The sequence below is a fragment of the Tupaia chinensis genome, unplaced genomic scaffold (genome assembly GCF_000334495.1).
Source record: "Tupaia chinensis unplaced genomic scaffold, TupChi_1.0 Scaffold000081_1, whole genome shotgun sequence".
In the NCBI taxonomy this organism is placed as follows: Eukaryota; Metazoa; Chordata; class Mammalia; order Scandentia; family Tupaiidae; genus Tupaia; species Tupaia belangeri.
In genome coordinates, this window is record NW_006159542.1 from 5,112,685 (window position 1) to 5,127,708 (window position 15,024).

At 50.9% G+C, this 15,024-nt stretch overlaps 1 protein-coding gene across 1 annotated transcript in view; it reads left to right on the top strand.

Annotated features, from left to right (window-relative positions):
• Window positions 1–15,024, top strand: part of ZNF618 (zinc finger protein 618) — a 120,451-nt gene that overhangs the window by 91,480 nt on the left and 13,947 nt on the right. The window contains exons 11-14 of the mRNA XM_027769358.1: window positions 5,399–5,638; window positions 9,788–9,868; window positions 12,192–12,236; window positions 13,386–13,463. Coding sequence (XP_027625159.1) covers window positions 5,399–5,638; window positions 9,788–9,868; window positions 12,192–12,236; window positions 13,386–13,463 — 444 coding nt within the window. The remainder of the gene's footprint in view (window positions 1–5,398; window positions 5,639–9,787; window positions 9,869–12,191; window positions 12,237–13,385; window positions 13,464–15,024) is intronic.

Below are 15,024 nucleotides of genomic sequence, written 5' to 3' on the forward strand. Positions count from 1 at the left end.
CCCCCAAAAAAAAGGTATATCCAGTAGTATCAAATCAATCACATTAATTGATAATATTGTTAAAATCTTTATACCCTGGAGGCCAGCAGATGTTGTGGTGATGACAGCACTGGACTCCCACATGGCCAACTGCAGTTCAAGCCCTGGACTCAGTGGAATGTAAATCATGCTGGCACATGAGTGTGTGTGCCCACAATCCTGAGAGGAGAAGGGACTGTGGTGTGGCCACCTCCCTTTAGGGGGTAATTTCTCACTTTCCCTCTCTCTCTGTCTCTCTCTGGTGAGCTCATGTGCCCTATGGCAAAAACCTTAAAAAATAAAAACAAAAGCTTTATACCCTCTTCTTGCCTTTTTTTTTTTTTTTAATTTATCCTATCAAGAACTCAGAAGCATCAAAATCCTCAACTCTAACTGGGGATTTATCTGTTTCCTCTTTTAGATCTGTCAATTTTTGGTTTGTGTAATTTGACTTTATTATTGGGTACTCACACTTAGAATCATTATGTCTTGACAAATTGACCCCCTTCTAAATTGTGTGTTGCCTGTCTTTATCGCTAGTATTACCTATTGTTCTGAAATCTACTTTATCTAGTACTATAGCTTTCTTAGAATCAGTGTTTATACAATATATCTCTTTTCATCCTTTTCTTTTAATCTGTCTACATCTTTATATTTGAAGTGTATGCATGCATGAGTTCTTGCTTTTTTATCCAGTCTGTCAACCCCTACCTTTGAGCTGAAGTATTTACCCTATTTGTATTTAATATAATTGATTGATATGTTGGATTTAAGTTTGTCTTTTATTTTTTTCTGTTTGTTCCATTTGTTCTTATTGGTTCTTTTTTTTTTTTAATTGTTATTCTAAACATGAATCTTTATTTAGTAGTTAATCTATGGCTTATAATATACATCTCTCCCATATTGCAGTCCACCATGAATTTATAGCATAACACATCACATATAAGGTAGAAACCTTACAGCTGTATATTTCTCATTTACTGCTGTCCTGTTATTTGTGCTGTTCTTATCATACATATAGAGCTACACATGTTATAAACCCAGCCATTACTCTTTTTACTTTAAACAGTCCGTCGTTTGTTCAAATGATTAAGAAATGAAGAAATACCTTGTATGTTTACCTATGTATTTACCGTTTCCTGAATGCCATGTGTTATCACTCTCCTTTATTCCTGAAGAACTTCCTTTACCATTTCTTACAGCGTAGATCTGTAGGTGAAAGAGTCTGTCAGCCGAAGGTGTTTTTATTTCACATAACCTATCAAAGGATATTTTGTCTGGATATGGAATTCCAGGTTGAGAAATTTTTCTTTCAGTGTTTAAAAAAATGTTATTCTGTTATTGTCTGGCTTAGGTGGTTTCTCATGAGAAGTTAGAGATCATTCTGATTGTTATTCAAGGGCATGTGTGTGCTTGCCAGATAGAAAGGGAGAAAGCACTCCCCTGATGGAGTGTGACCACACTGCAGCCCTTTCTCCCATCTCTCCATCCTGGCAGGCTTGGGGCACGCACGTGCATCCAGTGTAATTTTCAAGCTGCTGAGGCCAGGGTTTGAATCTCAGTTGGCCATGTAGAATCTGACTCCCTTAACCATGAAGCTACAGGGTCAGCCTCATTTGTCTATATTTAGCGTATCTTTTTTCCCTCTGGATACTTCGAAATATTTCTGTTACTGGCTTTTAGCAATTTGATTATGATGTATAGTTTTCTTTGTGCTTATTCTATTTGAGGTTCATTGAGCTTCTTCGATCAACAGGTTTATATTTTTCCTCAGACTTGAAATTGTGTAGTCAGCGTTTCTTCAAATATTTTTTTCTCCCCCAGTCTCTCTCTCCTCTTCTATTGAGTCTTTAATTACATATACATGACATGTTTGACAGTGTTTCCGGATCAACTGATGCTCTGTTCATTTCCTCAGCTGTATTTTTCCCCTGAGCTTCAGTTTGGATAGATTCTTGTGTCATCTTCAAGTTCAGCCATCGTTCATACTGCAGTGTCTAATATGCCTTATTAAAAAGATTCATCAAGTGAGGGTTTTGTTTCAGAAATTATATTTTTCTTCTCTGTAAGTTCTATTTGGTTCCTTTTCACAGCCTTCATTTCTCTCTTCTTCATGTTCATGTTCTCCTTTGAATCTTTGAGCGTATATGCATACATACTAGCTGTTTTAAGGTCCTTGTCTCCTACTTTTCTCATCTCTGTATGTTTCTGTTAACTGGTTTTTCTCTTGGTTATTAGTCACATTTTCCTGCTCTACCTGAAAAATAATTGTTATTCTCTGTCACACATTGCAGATGTTGTATTGTGGACCTACTGGATTTTGTTGTCTTCCTTTCAAAAGTGTTGAGTTCATTGTTGAGATGGTTCATTTACTTACAGATCATCTTGATACTTCAAAGCTGTGTTTTCAAGCTGAATTAGGGTGGGCCTAGAATAGTTCTTATTCTAGGTTAGAATAGCTCTTCTAAGGTGTGGCTTGTGTCTCAACTGAGTGCCTGAAATATTCAGCGAAGTATCTCCTCTCTTGTACATGGGAACTCAGTCGCTTCCTACTATTATGTAACCTCTGAATCTTAACTCAGCTCCAGCCCACTCTTTGACACTAAAGTGAGACCCAACTCTCTCTAAGCCTAGTGGCCCTATCTGCCTATCCCCTTGGGGCCAATAGGAAGATAACCTGTGAGATGGCTTTGTGGCACAATTATGCCCTGGCTTTGAGCATTCGATCTTTGATATGCTCTGCTTCAGCATTTCTGAGGTCTGCTTTTCTGGCTGTTCATGAGCACTAACTGTGTTTCAGGAAATGTGCCAGGCTCTTAGTACATGGTTAGGTCAAATCAGGAGAGTTCCTGCCCTCATGGAGCATACAAGTTAATGGGACATAGACTTGGATCGAATGTCACACTGTGTGTCATCAATGGCAATCAGTTTTTGGAAGGAAAGAGGAGACTGGTGAGTGAACGGCCAGGAAGGGAGGTATTAGGGAGGAATCCCTAAAGAAGTGAAGCTAACTGTACTGTAGAGTTCCACCAGTCAAAAATGCAAGGGAAGGATATTCCAGCCAGAGGGAACAACATGTGCAAAAGCCATGAGCTTGAAAGGGTATTGGAGGATGAATGTGTTTTGAGGGGTGAATTTCATAGCAGGAATCACAGACTAGGAAAATGTCCCATCAGAGGAGCTCTAGAACGCATCCTGCAGGAGTGGAGACTGAGGCCTTAGAGGGGAAACGGCCTGCTCAGGCTGTTGTGTGGAATATCAGTTCCCTGGACCCAGGTCCCTGGAATGTGCGAGTTCTATCATGGCGTGACATGTCTCATGTAAAGGCCTCCTGGAGTAGGGGCAGACCCGAGCCCCATATCACCCCAGCACTCACTCCACGTGGCTATAAAGACACATTCCCCCAGGTTATCACAATAGCTGCTGATATCCGAAGAATAGTTCACCATTCCGGGTTCTCCGGTGACTTTCTTGGGTTCTTGCAAAGTCCCCATGAAGCTACTCAGAAGAGTCGCCCACTATTGTCAGTGGGTGGGAGGTGACAGGAACTAAGGCCACAGGAAGGGAAATGCAGAGTCCCGGGTCATAATGGCTGACAGTAACACCAGGACTCAGGTGGGTTTGCCTCACTCAGGCTCAGTGCTGGTTCCATGTCAGTGAACCGCAACTGTGGTCCCCAGACTACCTCCCACAGGGAGACGGACTGTGGACACTTTCACAGTGCCAAATGTGCAGATTTACTCTGGCTTAAAATTGGAAACTCCTAGAAGAGCCATACTTGTGGTTGGCCTCAGGGGTCTCTGAGGCCCTCGACTCAGAATGGGAGAGTGGCAGGGAGTACATGGAGGGGTCCTTCTCCACCCAGACCCTCAGTTCCTCACCCACAGAGTGGGCCGTTGGTAGCAAGGGACACTCATGTTCTTCCCAAACGGAGGCCGCGTGGATGTCCTTCTGAGCTAAGGTGAGACAGATGAGGCCTTTTTCAAAGGGGACCATGATGGAAGAACTCCTCAACTCCTGGCATCTGACCAACATAGTAGGTGGAGGAGTGAGTGGCCCTCCACCTACTTCCAGAGAGGTAAGGGGCAGCCCGGCTTCACTGAGCTCCCCTCTATGCCTCAGGGTAGTGTGAGGACTATGAAGCAACTTCCTGTTTCTGCCACTCACTTCCTGTAGGACTTTGAGTAAGGCCCTGGCATCCTGTTTCTTTGGGCCTAAGCGTTCCCTTGTGGCAGGAGTAGGCATAGGTGGAGGGGCTGGGTGGGGGGCACTTTCATTTTGGGGTATAAAGGAGTAGGTAAAGTGAGTCTCTGCTGCCCAGTTGGATGCTTCATGAGAGCAGAGGTATTTGAGGCCTCCCTTTCCCCCACCTGGGCAGGAAGCAGCAGAGGATCCCTCTGGGCGGCCCGTGCTGTGGCGAGGCACTGGGGCTAGGTGGTGCTCTCAGGGTGTTCTTAGTCCTTGGGGGCCCGAGGAACCCCTGGGAAGCACTGAAGGGTCCCTTCCTGCGTCCAGAAGAGAGAGGTGCAGTTTTGGGTGACCACTCAGTGAGAAGACCTCTACCCACTTCACTTCTGTCTGTAACAAGGGACACGGTGAAGTTCAGAGGGTGCCACCACAGCACTGGCTCGAGGCCAGGTAAAGAAGGCAGATTCGGCCCTTCCCAACCACCAGAGTTCAGCTCCTTGTTCTCAATGACTGCAACTTCTGCAAGAAATTTCAGGGAGGCAGGCAGGAGCCTGGGATTGGTCATAGGCTTCCCCTAACAGCCTCAGGGAGCTGCTGCTTTTTCAGCAAAAGAGTCAGGCACTGGGTTAAGCACTGTCACCCAGAGTGGCAGTTCTCAGTTTGTACCCCGTCCCCCAGTACTGTCGAAGCTCTTCTTCCGAACCTTGGTGGGGGAGCACAGGGGCCTACCTCCTTCCTTCCCCCCATCAGCCAACCCTGGTGGGCTCCTGTCTCTCAGCTTTCTATCACTGATGGAAAAGGAGCTTAGAAAATGTGTTCTAGAAAATGCACTTGGGCCTGTGTTAACTAATTCAAGTGCCCTAAGGACAGATCACAGGCTTAGTTCATAGACACTCTGAGCCTGGACTGGTTGAGGGTTATGGGTAACCTGTACACTGGGCTGCTCAGTGGTTTCGAGGTAACTCTGCACATGAGCTAGCGGTCAGGCTTTCCTTGAGGAGAAGCTGGGAAGGTTCTAGAGTCTTGGACCTTGTTGTGCCCTGGGTGGGAGCGAGAGTCCTTGCTCTCTGTGGAATGAGAAGAGGTTGGGCAGAGATGGTCTCGACTCTCAAGTGTGGGGGCCTGTGGCCCAAAAGGCCACTCACCCGCCAGTTCCAAGGGCCGTCAGGCACTGAGAGCGTGACCCTCTCAGGTACTGCCCCTGGGTGGGAGCCGCCGGACGATCCAGACACGGGCTCTGAGTGTTCACATCCAGAGGTCTCCCCGTCTCCACGCTTCGTGGCAGCCAAGACCCAGACGAACCAGTCGGGGAAAAAAGCTCCGGCGTCCGTGGTCCGATGCGCCACCCTCTTACAACGCACCCCTCCAGCCACCCAAACCCAGACGTTCCGCACTCCAAATTCGGGATCTCCAGCAAGCAAGGCAACCGCAGGTATCAGTGGCCAATGGCCTACGTCATCCACACTTCCTTCACTCCCTGTCCTTCCCTCCATCTGCCACAGCTGTGCCCGGGGTCTTTGTTCCTTTGCAGGAACAGGAGTTGAAGTCCCATAATGCTCTGGGGGCAAATCTGGCTGCCAGCTCTGCCTCTGGCGGGCTCTGTGACCACGACAAGCCTCTCAACCTCTTTGGCCAGAATTTCTCACCCTAAATCAGAGGCCATATGAGGGGATGTGCAAGCTTTTTGTTTTGTTTTGTTTTGTTTTTAAGTGGTAAACTATTTTTTCCCAAATCATGACCTATGGAGCTTGTTCCGTTTGGTCTTAAAATTTTTAAAAATCAATTGCTGATATTCGAATGTTAGGAGATTTTGCACAAAACTATTGATATGTAGTTGTCATCAAAGCATCAGACTAGGTGGTCCTGGGCCCAGTATCCTGCAGGGAAGCAATTGGCTGCCTCCTTTAATAGGGCTTGTGCTCTCCAGTTTTCCACAGTCCCCACCACTCCCTGATGCCTCCCCACATAGTGGCCACGTGGCAGGTGTCATTTCTCATTGTGCTCATGCTGTTGTCTGTCTCACATCCAGCCCCGCTCATCCATTTATGCCACTTACATGGACTCTGTTGGCATGAGTTAACATCTCCCCACTTTCAGAAAATTCAGACTGAAAACTCATTTCCACCAGGAACTGGTTTACATGAAGCGGGATAGTTGACCTCGAGCTGGATTCTCTCAGCGTCCTCCTACCTAGCCCTATCTCTGAAACTCCTCCAGGAGATGCAGGCCCAGCAGGAAGCTGGTGAATACTAGTTCTAGCCTTTTTGGAGTCCATGCAATAGAGGGTTCTGGCTCCAGAGGGTGAACAGGCAGTAGAAGTTTTGTGGCTGTCGTGTGTTCTCCAGGAAAACTTAGCAGAAAGACACTGCCCACTGAGCTCCAGCTGTCAGGCGTCCTCAGGTTCATATTTAGAAAGACCAAGCTCTGACTGCCTGCCTGAATCAGTGAGATGCAGGGTAGAGAGATAAAGTGATGCTTCCGGGACCCTGGACCTTCCCGTTACCCTCAGAGGCCAAAGCCATCCGTTAAAGATAGGAATGATCAAGTTGAGAACTCAGGAAAGCGAGCCCGCCTGGTTCATTTGGTGGCTTATGGCCAACCTGGTCGAGGCCTCGGCTCTGCTTGTTACTGGCCAGGTAAGGAGTTTAATCGTGAGCAGGGGTGCAGTCCTCTGAAGAGGTATTGATTGTGTTTCCATTGTCTAAAAGAAGAGTAGGAATCAACTTTGGAGCTGATGGCTTTGCAGGCACATGCTGAGAAAAAAGTCACTGTTGTGGTTCTGCAGATGAGCGCTGACGTTCCAGTCGATGACAGATCGCGTCTAGCGGTGGTGGCATTGGCTGTACTGTGCAGGTACATGCAAGTCCACTCTGTGATGCTCACACGGCAGAATCACCTAACAGCGTTTCCCAGAGCAGATCCTGTTGTTAAGCAGTACATGACGGTACTTAGAGATACGCTAGCCGCCACGGTCTCGTTGGTGGTAAATGTTGGGTCAACCATATAATGGAACCATGGCTTTCGAATCTAACGTCCACTCTTGAACTTCGTGGCTGGGAGTTCGTACGTCCGCAATTTCTGACGAGAGCTGCCTTCAGGGGCTGGTGTGTGTGGCCCTTGAACCTTCGTGTCTCGGGATATGCCTCAGGCTGCTTCTGTGTGACTAGGGAGACTTATAGTGGGGATGGCATTTGGATTTACCAGCTGGGCAGGTCAGAGGGCACAGGTTGGGAGCAGAGATCTGCAGGGGCTATAGACCAGGCGAGTTTGAGGTAGAAGTTGTCACTGCTCTTATTATCCTGCAGGAAGTGGCTCCCTGGGTTTGTGTGAGATGCCTGCAGGTGACACTTCACTTATAGGACTGCTCACTGGTGTTCAGCTACAGGTGCTTGAAGCAGAGAGAGCTGTTCAGAGTTTGCATGGTCACCTGAGCAACGGAGGCCAGTCACTAGTACATAGCCTCAGTTGTGCTCAGTTGTGCTGGTGTGTTGGTCAGGACAGAAACCCTCCAGATGTGGAGACCAGGCCCCTAAGCACACGAGGTTGAAGATGGAGAAGAGGATCCTGTCCCTTCCCCTTATCTTATCAAAAAGGAAGTGTCTGGCCCAAGGTTGATGTCTGTTCTACCATCTTACAGGGTTGGGAACACACCCCGCCCCAGGAACTTGGCAGTCTCATTCTTTCCTTTGTCTTCACCTGTGAAATGGGATGACAGTGTAGCCTTCGTACGGGTACTGGGAGAATTAAGGGAGCCCATGGATGAAAAGTGTCACACAAGTCGGTGCCCAGTAGATTAGAGTCCCCTCCCCTTTCCCTAGACGGGGAGCTGGGGGGCCTTTTGACCGGTCTGCAGTTGCTGTCTGGAGGCTCTTAGCCCATGCATTTTGCAGACATATTTTGTTGGGTTGGCCTTGTGGTGTTGGCAGCCGCCTCTGCAGCAAGGAGGTGATAAGAGGTGCCGTTGAGGTGAGTGAGTGAAAAGGAACTGAGCACAGCCTGCAGGAGCCGCCTCTGGCCTCGCCATCCTCCCAGGACCATTGGACACCCATGCTCAGTCTGAGTACTTGTCCTTCTGGAGCAGGGTGGACCAGTGAGAGTGGCATTTCCCAGAAAGGGTTCCTAGGATCACCACTTTGGTGGGCTATGGCAGGATCTGATGTTTTTAAGACTGGGTTCTGTGGGGACCCCAGTGTGTTTGGGGAAGACTGGGTTAAATAACGCCTTTCCCAGTCACACTTCTGTCTTTGATAGCCTCATGTGTGTTTCTCCCTAAGGAAAGGTCCAGGTTTCTGCACATCCCAAATGGGTCTATTCCCTGAGGCCCATATCTCTGGCTCATCTGACCTCCCTACTGTGCCAGGCCCGCCTTGGAAGCATTAGTAATCTTCTATCTCAGATACTCTGTGTCTATAGGTGTGGGTGTGCAGAATGTGTGGTTCTCCCCATCCCTGTACTGTGAGGTTTCCAGGGGCACCTGGAAGTGAGAGGATGAGACACGGAGGGAGGTGCCAGCCTGGATGTGGAGACACCCTGGAAACCAGGGAGCCAGTCCCTCCCCTGGGTGGTCTCTGGCTAGATCCCAGGAGATAAAGGCCTCGAGAAACAAACCAGTTTGGGGTGTGCAGAGACCTGGACCTTTTCTTTCTTTGCTATAGGGTGCATGCACTCACCAGAGAGACAGACAAAGACAAGAGAGACAGAAAGCGAGAAATCACCGCCCGGGGGGATGACCATGCCGCAATCCCTTCTCCTACCTTCTCCTCTGAGGATCCCGGGCATGCACACACACACACACACACACACACACACACACACACACACACATCCAGTGTGAGTTGTAAGCCACTGAGTCCGGGACTCAAACTGTAATCGACTACATGAGAGTCCAGCGACTTAACCATTATGCCATCTGCTGGTCTCCCTGGACCTTTTCTTAAGGAGAAACTTACGTGAGGGCATCAAAGGCTCTAAGTTCTGCCCGGAACTGGGAAGAGACCCATCTGGCTTTATTTAACCCAGCCTTCCCCAAACATGCCGGGATCTGGCCTCCTGGGGGTGGAAGCTGCTCCAGCTCTCTGCTGTGCCTCTGTCCCAGGGTTCCCTCCCTGCGACCAGGGACCACACATCCTGTGGACAGCACTAAGCTGTGGGCCCTTCTGCTCTGCCAGGGCCACCTCCCGGAGTCAGACTGTTGTCCTCTCTGACTGTCAGCGGGCTGTGGCTCCACAACCTGACAGGGCTGGGTGGCAGGTCTGGGTGACTTGGTGGAACAGATGTGGCTCCCAGGGACCTGGCCATCCATTTTCTGCTTGTTGGCTGGATCTCATTTGTGTGCTCTTCATGGGTCATTCCCCCCACCACGCCCCGGCCTTTTGAGCACTTCGAGGTGGGTCTCTGGGGGCCCTGGTGAGGTGAGCCTGAGGGGCTGGGTTCGGCCTGTGGTCCTGCAGCCCCTCCTCCTGCTGGCTCCCCCAGCCCAGGGGCCTCCTGCATGCCCTTCCCTGAAACCTAGTGCTGACAGTCACGGTCACCATGGGTCACCGTTCGTTTCACTTTCTCTCTCCCTTCCCCGACCCAGCAGAAAGCGCTTTCAGTCGGAGAGTAGAAGGCAAAGCACAAAACCACTTTGAGGAGACGAACAGCAGTTCGCAAAACTCCAGCGGTGAGTGTACCATGGGACAGCCGCCCCGCCGCTCCCGTCCCGGGCAGGGGCAGCGGGCGCTCTGTGGGCCGGGGTCTCTGGTGCATGATGGCCCTTGTCGGGAGGAGGTTGGGGGCAGGAACTTAGAGGGAGATCAGGGCCAGGCAGAAGCAGGAGGGGCCTTTTCTTCCAGGGTCACCCCTCTGGGTCTCGGGCATCACGGGATCGTGGCTCCTCTTTGTCTCTTCCCCACGGAGAGAGGAACTTCCCTCTCCACGGTGGCATCAGCTCCGCCGGCCCCTGATGGTTGGGCCCAAGAGAGCCACTGCTGTGTTCTGAAGGTAAACGTCACAGCCAGTTTCTTTTCAGGAGCAGCCAAGGGGGTGCAGTAGAGCTCAGAGAACCAGAGGCCCCAAGTTCTGGTTCCACTTTGGGCCTGGGACTGTGGAACAAAGGTTCCCTTCCAGCCCCTACCAGTTTGCCTGAGGTTCCCGGTGGTGTTTGGCGCCCCCTGATGGTCACCTCGTGCAGAATTCTGACGGAACGCGGAAGCCTCCAGAACTGCCAAGGATCACTCTGACCAATCCATGTGCAGCCTGGTAGGGGCACAGGCAGCCTGTCCGAGAAAGGCACAGCAAGCCAGGCTGAGCGCTGGCCAGGACAGGAGGGAGAAGGACTTCTGACACTGCTTCCACAGGAGAAAGGTGCCCACTCCACGCACTGCCTTGCACAATTCAAGTTGGATGCACCAAATATTGGGTGTCTGTCTGTGCTGGCTTGTGCTGGGCCCTGCCTGGTTACAGGCAGGTGATGGGCACGGCTCAACCACCAGGGACTTTATGAACCAACCAGGACACAGACGTGCACAGCGAGGCTCTGACCAGGGCTAGGAACTCCAGCCTCAGTCTCCAGCCCAGATTCGAACTCAGCTCCACCACTTACTGGCTGGTCTCTTCATTTCTCCTCTATTGCAAAGTGGCCTGAAGAACATACCCAGTCCTGTGGTGGCTGTGAACATTCAGCCAGTGCCCAGCACAAGGGTGGTTGATTTTCTTGGTGTTTGGAACCAGTAGATGGCATAATGGTTATGTTGCTGGACTCCCACATAGTCCACCGCAATTCAAGTCCCGGACTCGGCAGCTTAAAAGTCAAGCCAGGCACGTGTGTGCATGTGCGTGTGTGTGTGTGTGTGTGTGCGTGTGTGCTCAAAATCCTGAGAGGACAATGGAGGAGAAGGGATTGTGGCGTGCCCATCCCCCCTGGGGGGATGATTTCTCACTTTCTGTTTCTCTGGTGAACGCACATGCTCTATAGCAAAAATCTTAAGTAAACAAACCCCCAGAAAAGTGTTTTTTTGTTTGTTTGTTTGTTTTTTAAGTAAACCAAGTGACTTGATGAGGGTCCTGCAGAAGGGGTGGAGTTTTTAACAATGCAACCCACACAGTATCTCCCAAGGCTGACCTAAAAATGATGTGACCTGCTCAAGGCCACATAGGAATAAGTAGTGACTTCAGGACTTGAACCAAGGTCCCCGGGGGTCCCCTGTGCTCTCAGCCAAGCCCTGCTGCACCCCCTGTGCCTCTCCTGCCCACAGCTGATGTCCACACTGTGGATGACACTGTCTGAGGCTGTGGCTGCCGGCAGCCACCATTTATTGAGCGCTTACGATGTGCCTGGCATGTGTTCAGAGCTTTCTGTGTCTTACCTGTCTTCATCCTTACCACACCCCATGTGGGTCGGTGTTCTTGTTACCCCCACTTTCCGAAGGAGGAAACTGAGGATCAGGAGAGGTCAGTTGTTGCCGCAGGTCCCCCCGACTGTCAGTGATGGGGCCGGGATTCCCTGTCTGGCCCGCCTGGCCCTGCTTTGCTGCCTGCTGTGTTTGCGGCTCACCAACCTGTGGCTCTGGCAGAGCCAGGAAGCATGGGTGACATGCCAGTGAGCAGAAGCCCTCAAAAGCCCGGCCCCAGTCTGTGGCTGCTCTGGTGTTTGGTGCCAGACATTCCCATCCCGCCGCCAGATCCCAGAAGCAGCTTCCAGCTCCCTGTCCTGACACAGGCTGCCACATGCAGGCCTCCTGTCGTGAGTGCTCGTGGGGCCTCACTTTCAGAGCTGGGAGTGTCCTAGAGGGATGGTCCTGCCCATGGCCCTGCGCGCGCAGGAAGGGCGTGGCCCCTGTGTCAGGCATCTCCAGTCCTACAATAGTTTGTGAACCTGGCTCTCAGATGCCCGTCCTCCGCCAGGCACACCAGCTGGCTCACTGGTTATTAAGGGCAGAAATAATGACAGTCATCACAGAACAGCAAACTGGAAGAGACCTAGCTAAACTGTTTCTCTTTTGCAGAAACTGCAAGTCCCCTGATTTCCAATCCTTTCCCTCTCCTGAAGAGTAAGTGATGGTCCCATGGGGGGCTGGAGAGGGCAAGGCAGGGCAGGGAGGCAACTCAGTGGCCACTCAGGGCCTCCCCAAGGGCCTCTGAGCTGGGCTGTGAGATGAGCCTGGACCGCACCCCTGGGCAGATCTGGCAGCAGGCAGAGACAGACAGAGGGCCTGGCTTCAGGTGGGTGGAGGGATTTTGGACAGGGTGGGACAGAGCCACCCAAGCCTTGACAGGAACACAGGCTCCCCCTTCCTAGTCACCAGGGCAGCCTCAGGAGACCTCTCCCGAGCCCCATCTCTGCTATTCTGTCCCGTCTTCTCCCTCCTCTCTGCCAGGCACAGCCGTGAGTGCTGGGAACACAGAACTGAACCTTGAAGGCCGCTGTACCCTCGTCCCCTGCTCCTCCATGCCCTCCCCTCACCATGCCCATCTTATCTCCAGTTCCTGGTTCTTCTCTGCTTCTTTTTTTTTTTTAAGTTTGTTGATTCACTCCATCAGAGAAAGAGAGGCAATGGTGGGAGACTCTCAGCAGGGTCTTGGCTTTTTGACTCGTTCCCAATCTCAGCCAGCTCCGCTCACAGGTGTGCACGTGTGCCCTGCGTGCTCAGAGAGGTCCCAGGATGCAAACCCAGGACCTTTCCCATATGGCTCTCGTTGGTCACCACTGTGCCACCACCTGGCCCTGGCTTTCTCCCGCCTTTCACTCCTTTCTGTTGCTACGTCTTCTCCCCCTTCACTGCCCTCGCGTCTGTTCCCTTGTTTTCTGTTCGTACATGGATTCATTTGTTCACTTGGCGAGCAGGGCCCTCCGTGTGGTTCTACAGGCAGAGAGCTGGACAAACCAGGCGTGGTCTGTGCCCTCACAGGGCTCTCTGCATCGGTGCTGTCCTCCCCCATCCCGTCCCCCGTGCCCAGAACGGTGCCTGGCACGCAGTAAGCACTCAATAAATATCTGCTTGGTGGGATCAGATGGTCTCTGTCCACGCGTCTTCCTCTGTCCATCGCTCCTTCCTGCCCCCAGTCTCTCCCTGGCTGGTGTACTGACAGGAGGCAGACAGGCTGGGCCCAGAGCCCCCACTTTGTTGGGTTCCCACATCTGCCAGCAGAGGGTGCCCAAGTCCTCCTGCCGCTCACGCTGCTGCCTCCTGTCTCCCTAGAGCCCTACACCTGCGGCGCCTGTGGGATCCAGTTCCAGTTCTACAACAATCTGCTGGAGCACATGCAGTCCCACGCAGGTAAGGGCCCCACACCATCCCTTGCCTTCATTCCTGCAAATGGAAGAGATGCCTGAGCCCAGCCCGGAGCTACTGGGAAGGCTGATCTTTCCTAGAAAGTTGGTCTCAGAACTTGGAACCAGCCCTCGAGAGCCTCAGCCAGTTACAACGCAGCACGGTCCACACTTCATGGGGACAGTTTAGGCACTCTGGAAGCACAACTGGGATCAGAGGGAGGTTTCCTAGAGGTTGGACTCCCAAGCTGAGCTAAAAGCCAAGTAGGATCTGACCAGGAAGAGGTGTGGGTGGAAATGGGATGTGGTTTGAGATTCAGGTCCCCTAGAGGTGGAAAGAAGGAGGAAACGAAGAGGCATGCAGCGTAGGGCAGTTGAGCGGAAGCCCCGTCTCAGAACTGAGTGTCAGTTGTCGTAACACTGCACATCCCATGAAGCAGTTACCCATGCGTCACTTCACCAGGAGGGCTGTGAAAACACAGATTGCTGGGCCCCCATGCTGAGCCCTTGGTTCTGTAGATCTAGGATGGGGTGCAGGATTTGTGTTTGTATTTCTGGCCGATCCTCAGGCAGTGCTGAGGCTGCTGGTCCAGCGACCACATTCGAGAAGCTCTACGATAGAAGCACAGGCTCAGTGGAGGCAGCTTTGGCAGCACATCCGGCCACTGTGTAACACGACTGTGCATCTGACTTTCCACCTTGCAGAATCAGTTCCCTGACTGCATACCACCGTCCTCTAAACCCGTAGTCATGGTGGTACCTTCTTCCAGTCTAATTTCTTTCTAGTCAGGGTGACACTGTTTGCTGAAACAGGCCAGTAACACCGTACTGTCGATGGTTAGCATACAACACATTTATTTCTCACTCGCATTATAGCTAAGTACAAGTGACTCTGTGTGAGCTTCCATGTGGTGATTCAGGGACCCAGGCTCCTTTCTTCCTGTGGTTCTATCTCCCTCTATTTCTTCGAGTCCTGTCTCTGATGCAAGAGAGGCTGTGGAGAAGGCATGCTGCTTTGCCAGTTCAGCCCACAAAGGACATAGCATAGATGCTCAAATTCCAGTGCAGGAACTGGTCACGTGACCAGATGGAATCCATGAACAGAAGGGTGCCTGAAGGCACCGGCCAGGGACAGCATTCTGCAAATGGACACACTACTTTGGGGAAGGCTGCTAGCTGTCCCTCCACCCTCTCCCCCAGAGCAGTCCCCTAGAAGCATTGGAAATAATATGAAAAAAGTACTTAACACATAATGGTGGCTCAGTAGTTGGTAGCTGCTGTTATTATTATTATTATTTGCATCACTCTTAGGTTTTCAAATCCTTCATATAATCCTGCAGGTCTGGCTTGACAAGCATGAGTATTACAGAACTGGAATCTCCTTTAGGCTAGGTACTGTTTTATTAGTATAACCTTTCATTCACTCAATCAGCATATATTTATTGGGTTTCTGCTACACCCTAGGCACTAATTCGTGATATTTGGGGGGAGGTCTGTTTTTTTCTAATGAACTTTTTCAAATCAGGGCAGAACTCCAGAGTGACAGCCAAGACGTTTGAGTTCCATTC